The 17992-nt window shown below is 38.4% G+C and overlaps 1 protein-coding gene across 1 annotated transcript in view; it reads right to left on the bottom strand.

Annotated features, from left to right (window-relative positions):
* The window catches only part of LOC121378370 (4-aminobutyrate aminotransferase, mitochondrial-like), a 47680-nt gene extending 36624 nt beyond the window's left edge, over positions 1–11056 (bottom strand). The window contains exon 1 of the mRNA XM_041506510.1: positions 10906–11056. Within this exon, the coding sequence (XP_041362444.1) occupies positions 10906–10969 (64 nt within the window). The 5' untranslated portion in view covers positions 10970–11056. The remainder of the gene's footprint in view (positions 1–10905) is intronic.
* Between the last annotated feature and the right edge of the window lie 6936 nt (positions 11057–17992).

Raw genomic sequence — 17992 nt, 5'->3', positions numbered from 1 at the left:
GATCTAACAGCAGCCAGTTGGATCTCATGTCCACCAATCAAAACCTTACTTGCAGAATCATGCCAGTGATTTGAAAATAATTTGAAAACATTCCGAATTATCCTGAGGGTATACGACATGTTTCATGTGAATTACGAATGCCTTATTTAGACCAGTAGAAGTAATTTTAATCAGATTGCTAACAACACTGCGTAGTCTCCAATGTCCAAGTAACATTTCGTCTGTAAATAATAATTTAAATATTGACCAATCACACTTCGCCTTTCACTCGAACACATTGGGTTTTTATCTTATCATCGGCTATTGGACGTCAAACATATGGTCACACGAAACATGCCGTATACCCTCAGGATAATTCAGAATGTTTTCAAATTATTTTTAAATCACTGGCGTGATTCTGCAAGTAAGGTTTTGATTGGTGGACATGAGCTCCAACTGGCTGCTGTTAGATCCACATGTAATAATGGAGCTAATTTTAATTAGATTGGTTCGACCCCCAACCCCCACCCCTCTGTACTCACGCCTGGGGTCCTGACATTTTGGCGAGTGAAGCGAGTGAATATATTGTGTATGTTGACATCTCTTTATAGCGATATCTGAGACCCTTCTGTATATACTATATAGTATGTACCCTGTATGTAGGACAATGACCTATCTGTATGCATTACGGTGCAGTTGGTGGCGGTGGTGTTTGTGTGGGGGGGGGGGGGGGGAGAATGTGAGCATTGAATCTTGAAATATATATATATATATATATATATATATATATATATATATATATATATATATATATATAAAATGTTTACATGACTGTGTTAACGTCGGTGGGCCCATTAGGCTATTTCTCGTTCCAGCCAGTGCACCACAACTGGTATATCAAAGGTCGTGGTATGTGTTATCCTGTCTATGGGATAGTGCATATAAAAGATCCCTTACTACTAATAGAAAAAATGTAGCGTGTTTCCTCTCTAAGACTATATGTCGCATTTACCGAATGTTTGACATCCAATAGGCGATAATTAATAAATCAATGTGCTCTAGTGATGTCGCTAAACAAAACAAACTTATTCGAGTATTTAGTTCACTTGATTGTGTTAATTTTAGGGGGTTACTTCGAACTCTACGAACTCCAACCTACCCTACGAGCATACAGCACGAGTGACAATGTCATGCAACATAAAAGTGCACTTGTGACAATGACGAGCAAAATCTCATTTTGGAAAGAGGGTCGGTAAATAGCTCTCTCGGTAGTTAAAGCCGCACACCCAAGTTCCATCCAGCGAAAATAAATTATAATTTGGTTAATCTACAAACCTGTAACACACTTAGATCACGTTTTTATCAAATGGAGTGAAAAAGCATTTTTTATATCGATAAATACCATGGGAATCCCCATGTCCTAATTGCTTGAAATAATTTTGTGTGTGTGTGTGGGGGGGGGGGGGGGGGGGGGGGTGCGGAGGCAACTTCCCCTAGTGCTGGAGCAAAACCTCAAATTCGGTAAAAATAAATAAACTGATACCTTTTTACCATGTATTTCCACCATTTTGCCCTCAAAATTAATTGTAATCCATGTTAAAATGCATAGTGTTTCGTTTGCAGCCATATATAGCTATAACAGTTTGATAGTAATGCTAATACGAATAAATGTTGTTATCCAGATCAGTCACGGCCAAATAATTCTGAATAAAAAATATTATTGGTAGTAAATCATAAAGCAGAAATTGATTTTACTTGTTGAAGGCAGGAAATTGCATTCCAGGACATCTAGTTTTCAAAATGTATGTATTATATGTATATAGTATTACTTATATTCAACATTATTTGTAAGATAGTAATTCAGGGCTCAATCCCTGACATTAACGATATTTCTGGGCCAATATAAAAGCAAATAATAATAATAGTAATAAAACACTGGCAGAAAAAAAAAGGCTAAGAAAAGGTTTTAATATCCAATAGCCGATAACTAATAAATCAATGTGCTGAGGTTAAACAAATAAACTACATGTATATCATTTTGGAACGGGTTGTGGATATGACTGCGGGGGAACGGAACGTAGCACAGTGGTAAAGTGCTCGCTTGATGCGCGGGCGGTCTAGGGTCGATCCCCGCCGATGGGTCCATTAGGCTATTTCTGGGTGTGCTATCCTGTATGTGTGATGGTGCATATAAAAGATTCCTTGTTACTAATGGAACAATATAGCGGGTTTCCTCTCTAAGACTATAAGTTAAAATTACCAAATGTTTGACTTCCAACAGCTCTAGTAGTGTTGTTAAACAAAAACAAACTTTGCATGACTGTGGTATTTCCAATAGTTTCACTTTCTCACATATAATTGTTATCAAGTACTAAATAATTATAAGGGGGATAATTCTGTATTATCCGGTTATGTTCAAAACATATTTTTTAAACATTGAACGAATGTAACTATATGTCTGTCTGTCTGTCTGTCTCTGTCTGTCTGTCTGTCTGCCTGCCTGTCTGCCTCATTCTCTCTCTCACTTCGTATGTATGTATTTCATGGTGTCCCTTTCCTCTCTCTCTCGTGATGGGGTGTTGTTAAAATTCCATTCATTCATTCATTCCACCACCCTCCCTCCCTCCGTCTCTCTCTCTCTCTCTCTCTCTCTCTCTCTCTCTCTCTCTCTCTCTCTCTCTCTCTCTCTTTCTCTGTATGGTATAATGGTATGTCTATCTCTCATCACGGGCATAGGAAGGTGCCAAAAAGTGGGTAGGAAGTACACACACACATATACACAGTGTATACAAATACATGTATAAATATATGTATATATAAAAACATCGCTGCTGCTGCAGTGCTCCTGGCATTGTGTGCGAGATGTGTGTGTGTATGTGTGTTTGTGTGTGCGAGATGTGTGTGTGTGTGTGTGTGTGTGTGTGCTTCACCATTTTAACTGTGGTGCGTAATTGCGCATGTCTCTATCTTTCATTAGCTCTACATCTGTGACAGCACCTTATCCTTGCCTCGACATGTGTGTTTACTAATGCTCCAAGAAAACAACAATCTAGTTCTCGGTGACGACTCGCCTTTCTACATAATTAACCCAATTGCACGAGGCATGCCGGAAGCAAATATACATTGGTGGTGGTGGTGGTGTGTGTGTGTGTGTGTGTGTGTGGGGGGGGGGTGCGGATTGAAAAATCGAGGGCGCAAAGCTCGTGGATATTTAGTGCTCTCCAGGAATATTTTGAAAACTTGTTCTCCTCAAATGCAATTGTTAACGCATTTTCACGATGTATAAATGTTTATACATGTAATATATTATATATATACATGTATGTGTGTGTGTGTGTGTGTGTGTGTGTGTGTGTGCACATGCGTTTGTGTGTGTGTGTGTGTGTGTGCATGCGTTTGTGTGTGTGTGTGTGTAATAGGAATATGTAAATTTAACCTGTGTGTGTGTCTCCTCTCCCCCCCCCCCCCCTCTCTATCAATACACATCTCTCCCTCTGTGTGTGTGTGTGTGTGTACGTTGAATATATTAACGTCACAGTCATGTTACATGTACCAAAATAATTACTTACGAAGAACATCTGGAACCATTTTGACAAAACATCGCAAACCAAATTTTAAACGTAAACCTAAATCTACAACCACAATTCGTATTACTAGTAACGGTACAACTAATATAGTTTTAAGTATACATATTTAATTTTCTTTTGTCCATACAATACTCCTAGTAGAAAACGTAAACTTATATTAGCATGTTTTGTGAATATGTCTCCTATATGTTACATTTTGGAAGGAGTATCCCCCCTCCGGACAGCCCTGGAATTCATACACGTCATCAAGGAGTCAAACCAGTTCATTAAAATTTTTAAACACAGTGTCCTTTATAATCACTTGAAAATAATACATTGCAAATTGACCAATTTTAAAAAAGAAATACATGTATTCATATATGCGTTCGTGGTTGTAACGAACTAGATGTCCTGAAATTCTTTCTACAAGTAAAATTCATCATAACAAATGCTGGTAAATGCAACACTTTTTAAATGCATTTTTATAGATATGTATATGCTTAATAGATAAACACCACAGCCATATACTAAATCCCGTGGTCCAATCAAATAATTACGTACAATGAACAACTGCATACTCTAATCAAATAGTGCGTTACAATTAGGTCACCAATAGCAAAAATTAATATTAATAAAAAAAAATAATATATGTAATTTTGCATTGTATTATTTTCATGTCACTGTGTTTACGTTAAATTAATACATGAATTTTAGGGGAATTCAGGCGAATGCTCCATTGGAAAATTGTGAAAACCAGGGTTGTGTTCAGTCAGACAGCAGAAGAACGTCCGCTAAACTGGTTTATGCGCTTCACGTTAAACCAAATGGCCATGTCGGGAACCAGTCAAATAGTTCGCGAACGTTAGCAAAACGTTCGCTGGCTGAACTTGGCCTAGATGTCCTGAAATGCAACATCCTGCATTCTTCAAATAAGATTCATCATAACAAATGCTGATTAAAAAAGAAGTAAAGTTTGTTTTATTTAACGACACCTGTGACGGAACATGCACTTAATTTTGTTTTCGCCTGTGGCGATATTAATTGTTTTAGAGGGCCGTGTGCAGTTCCATATGCACTTAAGCCCAGGTGGCCAGTAGTTACGTAATACCTCCGCGAGTGCGGTTTTCACAACCGTGATTTGGCGACTAGGCGTCATTAAGTCTGACGATCTGAGAAAAATATACCGACTCTGGGAGAGGTGGAAATATCAGATGATAGGTGAGGTACCGCGTTGTGCCCCCAGGCGATAGTCGCTGTCTCTGAGTGTTTTGAATAAATAGCTAGGATTTTAGATATATCAGGGAGAAACATAGGAAGGCTTCCAGGGAACGTTCGTCCGTTTGGACTTGGTAAATATCATTTCTGCTCTGTATATAACCTTGATGTGATTGATGTGACTTTAACTATTTTAATACTGTATTATACCAATATTATTTAGACGGTTCTGCCGGTCATCTGACGCAGTAATTCTGTAGGCTCACTGTTCTATATATATAAAGCTTAGCCAGTCATCCTAGAGGACCTAGGTAAACTGTAGGTTATTGTCTTTATTGTGATAGGTACCAGTATTAAGTCTGTATTACAAGGTTATTGAACGAGTAGTTAGGGTTAATTAAAAATTAACCAGTTAGGAATAGAGTTGTAATTCCTTTATTACTTAAGTTCCCCTGGAAGCGTTTCTCAATTATCACCCGTTACTGTAGGGATAGTAAGGGTTAATTAAAAATTAACCAGTTAGGAATAGAGTTGTAATTCCTTTATTAATTAAGTTCCCCTGGAAGCGTTTCTCAATTATCACACGTGTGTGTGTTAGCGTTTCTCAATTATCACACGTTATTGAACGAGTAGTAAGGGTTAATTAAAAATTAACCAGTTAGGAATAGAATTGTAATTCCTTTATTAATTAAGTTCCCCTGGAAGCGTTTCTCAATTATCACACGTTATTGAATGAGTAGTTAGGGTTAATTAAAAATTAACCAGTTAGGAATAGAGTTGTAATTCCTTTATTAATTAAGTTCCCCTGGAAGCGTTTCTCAATTATCACACGTGTGTGTGTTAGCGTTTCTCAATTATCACACGTTATTGAACGAGTAGTAAGGGTTAATTAAAAATTAACCAGTTAGGAACAGAGTTGTAATTCCTTTATTAATTAAGTTCTCCTGGAAGCGTTTCTCAATTATCACACGTGTGGGTGTTGTGTCACGGTGAAGTGATTAGCATATTGTGTAAACTAGACACCTAGAGATTAACTAATTAAGTGATCAGTTCTGGGTTGTTATTATTTGTTGTTGTTAATTAACTACTGCGGCAGTACATTTGTCAGCGTAGGTTAATACAGATTCCAAAGTGTATTGTGTTTTTGTTGTGTTTTCTAGTGAACTAAACGTGCTATAATAATATATACTATATATAAGATCTTATCTCTGATCATACCTAGACGAGCCACAGCGGGTATAACTGCCCGTTACAGAGAGATCTAATAGATATACAGTTAGGAGAGATATTTGGACAATCGTGTTTCATTCAGTTACGGGTATTATAGGATCCCCGTGACAACACCACTAGAGCACATGATTTATTTTATCTTATCATCGGCTATTGGACGTCAAACACATAGTTATTCTGACACTGTTTTTTTTTTAGTGGAAACCGCTGTCGCCACATAGACTACTCTTTTACGACAGGCAGCAAGGGATCTTTTATTTGCGCTTCCCACAGGCAGAATAGCACAAACCATGGCCTTTGTTGAACCAGTTATTGATCACTGGTCGGTGCAAGTGGTTTACAGCTACCCACTGAGCCTTGTGGAGCACTCACTCAGGGTTTGGAGTCGGTATCTGGATTAAAAATCCCATGCTTCGACTGTGATCCGAACCCAGTACCTACAAGCCTGTAGACCGATGGCTTAACCACGACGCCACCGAGGCCGGTAAAATGCTGATGCAACACTGTTAGTTAATTTTTAATTTTTATTTATTTATTATTTGTTTGTTTTTTTACGAATTATATAATAATTTTCATATATACTGACACAATGAAAACGCAAAAACGTTTCATTGCAAATAACGACAAACTATTAATGAATTGATGGATTAATGACTGGTACTCATGAGATACATTCACATGGAAACATGGCCAGTTATCATCAGTAATCGAGTTGCATTCGTAATCGAAAAGTTCTGCATCGGAGTCCAGCCGTTCTGAGTCGACGGATGGCCGTCATCGGATGGATATACCTTCCATGACGTCCTATCGTGTTGCTTGCTGTCATCGTCGCAGTTCTGAACCGGTCACGGAGGTGGTGTCGCTGAATCTGCCGATCTTGCATGGGGTCGTAACGGGACGTTGACCAGGTCGATGTCGATCATGGACACTCCCGGTCTGTTGATGACGTTCAACTGGTCGTCCAATAGTTGATGGATGGACTCTGAAGGTCCTAGCAAGTTGGCTTTGCGAAGTCCCCCCTTGAACCATGCCCAACGCTCGCTCCCTTTGTTCTTCTCTGAGTCGTGGCATTCTTAATGTGACAAAGAATATGACACCGTTACGTGACTTTTATGTGTCTACATACTGGAATTTCACGTGCATTGCATGCAGCATGATTGAGCATGTAGTGAACGCATTTCACACCATTTTGTGTTTCTGCTATTGTATGTGTAACGTGAACAAAACCAGGATTAAAACCCAGACAAAAGTACCAATCAATGACTTCCTCTCATAAATTGTTATTTTAAGTCCAATAAATATATTTTTCATTAATCACAACAAAATATTGAAAAATATCAGTTTTGCGTTTTCATTGTGTGTCAGTATATATTGTAAATGTGTATTATACAATATGCAGAATACCGGTATTGTACCACAATCATGTACTGAAATAAATACCGACAATCAAGAACTGTATGGTCTAATTTAAATAATTTGTTGCAATTACAATCGCATATATGAATATTAATATATTATTTTGTAATATATTGTTTTCGAGTTATTATGGTGTTTAAATTAACTGACTGGCTTAACTCCCTTAGTGATGTGTACATGAATTCCAAGGGGACAATATGTGTGTGTGTGTGTGTGTGTGTGTGTGTATATATATATATATATATATATATATATATATATATATATATATATATATATATATATATATATATATATTAAATAATTCCAGACTTCAGTAGTTCTTCATCGTTTTATTGCTACAGCTCTGTTTCGTATGGTCAAATAATGACCACACTCTTCAGGCAATATTAACGAATACTGTTAAAAACGTTTGCGACTGATGACGTCACAACATCAGTTGATGTATGACGTAATTCTCGACAACTATATCGCGTAACCAAGAAAGTTTTGAGAATTCAGGTTTTATTTATTGTCCTTCAGGTTCCATATGTGTTTTGACAGCTCTGTTTCATTTCTTTTGTTTTCATGTTGGAAGGATGCCGTGTGGTTTCTGTATCCTTCTTTGAAATTGGTTGCTAGCCCTACGTATGATTCTGTGTTTGATTTTGTTGTCACTGTTGCTTGGTACACCACGTTGTATTGGAGGCATTTTTTGTCGAGTGGGCATTCGGGTGTCTTTCTACAGTTGCACTCTTTTTTTTGGTTGCTGTGCTGGCGTCGTTGTTGCATCAGAGAGTATTTTCTTGTTGTATGATGAGATGGTGTTTTTTTATGTTTGGCATGCATGAGCAGCTAAGTTTGAGTGTATGCCTGTTAAAGATCTTGTGTAATGGGTGGTTCTTGGTGAAGCATTTGTCGATTGTGTTTAAAAACTTTTTCCCGATGCTGCTTTTGACGTTAGAGTCCCATGGAGGATTGTACCATGTGATGTTTCTTTTTCGGTTCTTTCGTCTTGAAGGTTGATTTGGTTGCGGGTTGTATGTAAGTTTGTAATCGTATCCACTTTCTGTGATTGCTTTTTGGTAGGGGGCTATGGCTTCCTTAAATATTTCTTCACTAGATGAGATGCTTGTTAGTTTCTTGTTGATGTTTGCTGGGATGTTTCTTAGTATTGTCGGAGGATGGTTACTTTGATGGTGGACGTATAATAATTTGTTGTTGGGTTTCATGTATGGTTTGAAGTGCCCATTTGTGAGGTCGAAGGTTACGTCTAAGAAGTTTAAGATTTTCTTGTTTGCTTCTATTGTGATTTTTAGGCCGTTTGATTGAAATACTTTGTTGACTTCTTGTTTTGTTTTTTCAATTTCTTTTGGGGTGGCTTTACATACTGCAATACCGTCGTCGCGATATAGTCCTATTTCATCTTTGAATTTTGATGCAATCAGCGAAAGCATGTATGTACCTATTAGCTCACAGGTTTCCGCTCCGTCATATGAACCCATTGTCACATCAAACATGTTGTTTGTGTCTTTCTTTATCCATGGTGAGTCTTTGTGGTACAGGAGTGATCTTTTTGTGTGGATAATAATTTCTTGGTCCTGTTGTGTAATATTAGTGAATGTTGATGCATAGTCGAGTGCTTTTCTTAGGAGATCTTCTGATATCGATGGGTAGAAGTTACACACATCAAAGGTGATAAATGCGTGTTTATGTTTTTCTGGGATATTTTTGAACCATCCTATGGCGCTGCTTGTGTTTCTCCACAGGTTCACTTTGGTTGCCTTGATAATCTGTATGTTTATCTTGTCTAAAATATGCTTGCTGATAATGCCAATTTCTGATTTGCTTGGGTTGATTAGTCTGCATGTCGGCTTGTTGTTGAAATCCGGTTTATGGTCTTTCAGTGTTATGAATGGATCTCTATTTGCTGATACTTCAATTCTATCATCGAGTTCCAGTATTTTTTTGCAATTTCCTTGTCTGTTGAGGTTCCAGTCTTTTTGCAATTTCCTTGTCTGTTGAGGTTTATATATATATATGACTACTCCCTCCCACAATAATCGTCGTTTTGTTTTTAATTTTTAAGCAATTCTAAAATTATGCGGGGTTTTATGTTATGTGGGGTCTAGTTATGGTCTACTGAATTCAACAGCGATCGATTGATGTTGTGCAACCCAACTCTCGTAGTCTTTACACAATGGATTGGGTGTCAGTGAAAGGAGAATCCGGATTATGCGTGTGGATGTGTTTGTGTTAGGGTCTCCACGGGTACTCGAGTACTCAGGCACAGAACTATGTATCTGTGCAAGGACGTCCAGACTCAATCTCTAATGACGTCACACGCATACAATTTGTATGGTGTTGTCATGACATTAGTGTCTCAGAGTCGATTAGAGTCTCGAGTCTAGACTTTAAAAGTTTTATAAAAAATAACGAATGATGTTCTCACCAGCGGGTGTGTAAGAAAAAGAAATAATGTTCTTGTTGAACATCAAAGACACCAAATAGTATCTAATATATATAATAATATATATATAATTCGAGCAGAATTTCAGAAATATAAAGTTTAAAAATGGGGGTGACCTGAACATAAACGCATTTTGCCTCCTCACTTTGAAAAGTGAGAGACACACCCCCCTTAAGGGCCCCTTCTGTCCCCTCTTCCTATGCCAATAAAAACAAAATGTCTTTTAAACAGAGTAGATTTACAAATTTGAATAAAAATACATTTTCCCTGTGAATTGTTTTAATACTAGCTATTGTCTATCACGTTATTTCATGGATGCTTTCAATGACCGCTTAAGAAGTATTCATTTGCTGTACCAGTATTGACACCATCATTCTGTGTACCTTGTTTGGTTTAGAGAAAAGGTTACGAAAACAGGGGGTCAGAGGGTCATGGGGTCTATTGCTCCTCCTCCCCGAATGCTGGAGCACATCTTCATATTAGGGCAAAAACGATCTGAATGAATGAATGAATGAATGAATAAATGAATGTTTAACGACACCCCAGGACGAAAAATACATCGGCTATTGGGTGCCAAACTATGGTAATGCAAACAAATAAAGTGATGATCAACATCAATATAAAAATTCAAGATTTAAATAAAAACACAGTGTAAAAAAACTGTGCAAAAATACAAATATCACAGATAGATACTGACTTTTACTCAAAATTTCAATTTTATCTGGAAGAAAACAAGGGGATTTGTGCTGTATTGGCCATTCTCAAAGAGAATGTTACACCCCTGCACCACGGTGAGGTAGGCATTAGCAGCAATGGATCTTTTATATGCACCATCCCACATACAGGGTAGTACACACCACCACGGCCTTTGATGTGCCAGTCGCGGTGCACTGGCTGGAACGAGTAAAATAGAATAAGGAGTCATTGCAAGATGTAAATTATTTCCATGCTTGGCAACTGCAATTTTTGTTACACTAATAAAATAAAAAAATCCATATAGTGATATAAGAATATCAAATTAAAATATTTTATTAATTAGTCTTTACTTACTTTTGCTTTTAAGTAGATTTGCTCCTTTTCCCAAGACATTTCTGAACAGCTTTCCAGCAGCCATGTCGTAGCCGTTATAATGACGTACGCTAAGTATTGGCTTGTTGCGAGGAACAGATCGGACTATCACTGTTATTCCTTTACAAAGGATATGCAATACTGAGATCAGACGGCTGTGATTTATTTATTCATTCGACTTGCGATCATCAGTTTCTATAGAGACTACAAAGTTCATTGCTCGGTTCCACATGACCGAGTTGTGCAGTGGCGTGGTTTTAGGACAAGTGCAAACTAGACGAAGTGTAACATGTAATGTGGTGTAATGTCGTATAATATTGAATATAATATATAGAGATTGTTATATACGAGCTTGTGTGTCCTACTGATTTTACGAAACGAGTGTCTCGCTCGGGTAATACATGGATCCTGAGTTTCGTAAAATAAGTACAATTCACACACGAGTGTAATAATTTCTTTATTATCCACAGTATCCAAAATATTATATTATCGCTAAGGTAATACAATAATCCTGACACTCGTTTCGTAAAATCAGTACAACACACACGCTCGTATAATAATATCTATATACTGGTATATACTATACTGTAATCTCCTATACTATACAATGCCATACCGTATCGTATCGTACCGTAGCGTACCGTAGCGTATCGTAGCACAGCACAGGACAGGACAGCACAGTACAGGACAGCACAGCACAGCACAGCACAGCATCGAATAGCATGCCATGCCATGCCACACCACACTACACCACGCCTTGACATACCATACAATACTATACTATACTAATACTATGCTGTGCCATGCCATGCTATACTGATACTATACTACATTACAGTGTACTAATACCATACCATACCAGAATACAACAGAACACAACAACACAACACAACATACCATACCATACTTTATTACATACTTATTCAATCGTACTATAGTGATAAAGGCCTTTTGAAACCTTGTCATAAATTTATTCTGTATCGCACATATGTGCAATCTGAATCGGAACTTTTAAATGGGGAATTGCCTTTTTCTTTTTACTGCAGTTAGTGCCTTTTATTTACTTACGTCATATATGATTTACAAATGACGTCATATCGTAATTGAAACATTACACAAGGCTGCCGCAGAGTATGATTCTTGACGTTAAAAGAGTTTTGATCATAGATTTAACAAAGTGTTGTTATGACGTTAAATTAAAAACCGTTTTTGTAAAATGTGACGGTACATGCTCTTAAATTTGTTTCGCCTGTGGCGATTTTAATTGTGTTAGAGGGCCGTGTGCAGTTTCATTGCACTTAAGCCCAGATGGGCAACTTGTTACGTAATACTTCTGCGCGACGGTCCTCGATCGGTACGCCTAATACACACCCAGCCAGGTGCGGAGGCCATGTGGCTAGTAGTTACGTAATTTCTCCGGTAGTGCTGTTTATGGCCAGGAGATTGCTCGCGGTTGGCGACAGCCAGACTGACGATCAGAGAGAAATATACCGACTCTAGTAGAGTTGGAATATCAGATGATAGGGGGAGGTACCGCCTTGTACCCCCAGGCGAATTCTGATTTATAATAAATAGCTAGTTTTTAGAGATATCGAGGAGAAACGGAAAAGGAAGCTTCCTGGGAACGTTAGTCCGTTTGGACTTTGGTAAATATCATTTCTGCTCTGTGTATAACCTTGATGTGATTGATGTGACTTTAAATATTTTAATACTGTATTATACCAATATTCTTTAGACAGTGTCTTCGGTCATCTGACGAAGTAAATCGTAGACTTTTTGTTCTAACATTATACGAGTATTTGGTAATATAAAGCTTAGCCAGTCATCCTAGACGACCTAGGTAAACTGTAGGTTATTGTCTTTATTGTGATAGGTACCAGTATTAATTCTGTGTCACAAGGTTACTGAATGAGTAGTTAGGGTTAATTAAAAATTAACCCGTTAGGAATAGAGCTGTAATTCCTTTATTAATTAAGTTCCCCTGGAAGCGTTCCTAAATTATTACACGTTACTGAACGAGTAGTAAAGGTTAATTAAGAATTAACCAGTTATGAATGGTGTTGTAATTCCTTTATTAATTAACTTCTCCTGGAAGCGTTTCTCAATTATCACACGTGTGGGTGTGGTGTAACGGTGAAGTGATTCGCATATTGTGTAACTAGACACCTAGAAATTAACTAATTAAGTGATCAGTTCTGGGTTGTTATTATTGCTGTTATTAATTAACTACTACGGCTGTACATTTGTCAGCGTAGGATAATACAGATTCCAAAGTGTATTGTGTTTTGTTGTGTTTCTAGTGAGCTAAACGTGCTATAATAATATATACTTTATATAAGATCGTATCTCTGATCATACCTAGAGACGAGCCATACTAGGGTTTAACAGCCTGTTACAGAGAGATCTAATAGATATACAGTTAGGAGAGATATTTTCATAATCGTGTTCTATTCAGTTACGGGAATTATAGAATCCCCGTGACATAAAACATAAAAGAAGGTATGTAATAAATACAGAACTTCACATACGTTGTTTTCGCTTCCTATTTATTGCACTCGTTTATTTTGCGAAAGAACATACCACTCGACCGCTACACGGTCTCGTGGTATATAAGAATAAGAATAAGAATAATTTATTTGCATAACACCCGAATATGGGCAGAGCAAAAATAACAATATAATATACATTTATCTGCAGTAACAGTAACATAAATATGCATTAATTACATGAACAAACATCTGAATCAACAAATACATATGTAATTCTTGCTCAAAATAAACTCGTGCAATAAATAGGAAGCAAAAACAACGTATGTGAAATTCTGTATATACATACTACACCATACTATACTTTATTACACTACAGTACACCACAATACACTACAGTATAATAATACTACACTACACCAATAGTACGCTACAATATGATCTATACTACACTACAATATACAAATACTACACTATAATATATACAACACTACACTACACTACACGTTTTTTTGCCTCAAAATATGTAAAAAAATATTTTTTAGACATCCACGGACGGACCTCGGCAGACTGTAGAGTGCGTACTGGGGAGTGAGAACATAACTGTCGGGTAGCTTACAATGGCTACTAAATATAACTGATCACTCATGCGTTGATTGCGTCATTACCTTTTGTGGCCTGTTCATGCAAGAGACATACATACCTAATATACTTTAGTAGTATTCAATATTAGAGCACACACACACACACACACACACACACACACACATTGTGTATATACATGTATATTCATATAGCAAGCGGACGGTAACAAGAATGTATTTAAAATACCGTGTGTGTGTGTGTGTGTGTGTGTGTGTGTGTGTGTGTGTGAATGGGGAGGGGTCTTGTCGGGATACCGTATACGATGTAGTCTAGTCAAAATTAGGGTTGGGCCCAAAACAAATTGCAATAGAATTTGTTTGTTCACAATTAATTTTTATAGTACAGCGGCATAGCAATTGTGCATTTTGTGATAAAAGCACCAAATTTGATATACTTGTAGACAATTATATGTAGAAAAAAATCTGGGTATTGAGCCATCCCGATTGTTGCCTTTGTTAGTTGTGGCAGCCATTTTTCAAACCTGCTTAAATATTAATAATTTTAACATGGTTTTGCATTTGAAATCACTCATAAAGTTCAATATATCTTTAGGAATGATAAATAATGTAATTTACAGATGAAACCCCATTAAGATGACTAATATATATAAAGAAAGAAATGTTTTATTTAACGACACATTTTATTTACGGTTATATGTCGTCAGACATATGGTTAAGGACCACACAGATTTTGAGAGGAAACCTGCTGTCGCCACTACATGGGCTACTCTTTCCGATTAGCAGCAAGGGATCTTTTATTTGTGCTTTCCACAGGCAGGATAGCACAAACCATGGCATTTGTTGAACCAGTTATGGATCACTGGTCGGTGCAAGTGGTTTACACCTACCCATTGAGCCTTGCGGAGCACTCACTCAGAGTTTGGAGTCGGTATCTGGATTAAAAATCCCATGCCTCGACTGGGATCCGAACCCAGTACCTACCAGCCTGTAGACCTAACCACGACGCCACCGAGGCCGGTCTCCTCTGTAACAGTGACTATAGATGGGTAACACAGAACATATACTTGCCTTGAGAATATTTTAGAGGTTCTAATGATGCAATTGTTCATTTAAATCTGTATTTTATTCTGAATAGTATCAAGAGTGGTTTCAAAGAAAATATGTGTGGTGTTTGTGACATAACAGGCTATATTAGATCGATATATATATATATATATATATATATATATATATATATATATATATATATATATATCAAAAGAATGTAATTGGGCCATAGACTAGCAAAAGTGACCTTAAAATATTTGCAACCAATATAGTCTCATATCAACCTGTTGGACCTTGAGCTGTTGGTACTTGTGTTCGTGCGTTCTTTACGACTCTACGAGAGGCGTCTTTCGAGATGTACCTTGACGCACGGACTGAACTGGCACCCTGGTTTCATGCATTAGATCATAGTCACTGTGCAAGATGGATTCCTGTTCACCTGAAGGACATGGCAGAACTCCCTACAAAACACCCAGCTATAGCCAGGGAATTCAATGCAGGACGATTCACGGTACAGAAGACGAAGAAGGTGTTCTCATCGCTCCGAATCAACCAGTCGCATGAGCAAAATGACGCTAGTATCAAAGGGGATGGTGGGGCAGTCGGCCTTACTGTTGGATGGTTGCTGGACCAGAAGTTGCCAGGGTGATAGAAGAATTTGAAGAAGGGCAACATCATTGTGGAAGACAAGTAGATTTGCCAAAGATGTACATTCTCTTGTCAGCGTGATAGAATATCTCGGTAACCCATTTAATGAAGAAAGTACAGAACTGATTGTTCTTGACAAAAAGGAAATTGCATGCCCTGATGCAACTGGCACTGTCCGCAATGCAAAGAGGATCGGCCAAGAGCAGTTTCAAGCGTTCACCACAGACTGTCTAGTTAAAAGGACCAAACCAATTTATGATACCCTTCATCGAAATAAGCTCAATGTGTTTGGTTCTTCAGCTGTTAAAACTGTTGACAAAGGAAAACAACAACTGTCATCCCTCCCGAATATACATTGGTTGCCAAACAAGAGATGGACACTTTCAAGAGTTCTTTCAACATGAAAATCAAGCATGTCCACCGTCCCTCTCTGAAAATGGAGGAATTCGAATCGGCTCAGAGTGATCTTGTCATCTGCTTGGAAGATATTTCTGATGCTGCACCAACGGCTCCCTCGTCAACCTGCATTGTTCTTGATGGAGCCGTCATCGTACAACTGCTTAGTCCAGCTACAGCCAAAACATTTGACGACAGTACCAAACACAATTTCATCCCGTATACCCGCACAAAGTTTGAAACTGTGTCACGCCTGGACCTCGTTTGGGATAGATACATTACCGATTCATTGAAAGGCAGTGCTATGACAAAATGTGGGAAAGGGATACGAAGACGTGTGGTGGCCGCCGCCGCAGCAATACCGAGAAACTGGCAGAACTTCCTGAGAGTGGACAACAACAAGACAGAGTTGTTCACATTTTTATCAGACACTCTACTCCAGTGGTTCGATTTGTTGGACAAGCAGCTTGTTACCACCGATGGAGATGATGTTTTCAGCAAGGCCCCACTACCAGACCTGGAATTGCTCACCCCATGCACTCATGAAGAGGCGGACAGTCGCATGATGTTACATGCATACCACGCAGCCCGACATGGCCACCACAAGATACTTATCCGTACTGTTGATACTGACGTCGTGGTGCTAGCTGTATCAGTAGTCCAAAAGCTGCAGCCGGATGATGAATTGTGGCTAGCATTCGGAACAGGGAAGAACTTTCGGTATCTTGCAGCTCACATATCTGCAGCTGGTATTGGTGAAGAGAAAGTAAGAGCTCTGCCAATGTTCCACGCTCTGACTGGCTGCGACACAATGTCGTGTTCATGGCAAAGTGACTGCTTGGGCAATATGGACCATATTACCAGAACTCACAGAGGCACTACTGAAGTTGTTATACCACGTGATATAACAGATGTTATACACACAATCGAATGCTTTGTTATCTTATTGTATGACAGAACCAGTACATCCACAGACATTGACAAGATACGAAAGAAACTGTTCGCAAAAAGGAACAATGTCAATCTGATCCCCGCAACCAAAGCAGCACTAGAGGAACATGTCTAAAGAGCGGCCTACCAAGGTGGCTATGTATGGGGTCAGGTTTTGCTACCGGCGCCAGAGTTACCATCACCTACCGAGTGAGGCTGGACAAAGAATGACAAGGGGAAGTATGAACCACACTGGACAAGTCTACCCGAAGCTGCCCTGAGTTAAGTGGCATGCAAGTGTAAGAAGGACTGTGTGAAACTCTGCAAGTGCAAAAAGGCAGCGCTTGAATGTACAGCTCTATGTGTCTGCGAAGGGGAGTGCAGACAAGATTATATTGAAAGAGCCAATAACTCTATGGGCCAGTTTCTCGTACCGGGTTTATCAGAGGGTTATGGAAACCTCAGGTTAACCTCAGGTTAACCCATGGGTTATTTAGATTGCACGTTTCACGTGCCCGGATTTCAATAACACCAGGCTAACACCAGGTTACAATTGCACTGCGCGATAAACCTGCTATCGAGCTGGTTTTTCTGTGGGTTTTTTGCTTGAGATAGAACAATTTTGGCACGGTAATCATTTTTTACGCCAATATCGGCGGGCCATGCGGCGTGAACGTATTTTCAGGGACCGTTTGAAACCATTACACATGTATGATGATGTTGAATTTTTAAAACGGTATCGGCTAACGCGACCAACGGCTTTATATTCAATCGATCTCGTAAGTGGACATCTGAAATAATACGATAAGATATTAATTAATACTTATAATAGTTTAACATACGGTACATTTGCAGACTCCTCTGTATGTAGGGCGCTGTCATCATCAAATGGATTAACCATTTCCACAAATTCACCAGGAATCATGCCTTGAATTGTATAGCTCATGTCAATGTCAG

Source organism: Gigantopelta aegis, chromosome 8 (assembly GCF_016097555.1).
Source record: "Gigantopelta aegis isolate Gae_Host chromosome 8, Gae_host_genome, whole genome shotgun sequence".
In the NCBI taxonomy this organism is placed as follows: Eukaryota; Metazoa; Mollusca; class Gastropoda; order Neomphalida; family Peltospiridae; genus Gigantopelta; species Gigantopelta aegis.
The sequence above is the reverse complement of the archived record's forward strand: the minus strand, read 5'-3'. Positions and strand labels throughout refer to the sequence as shown.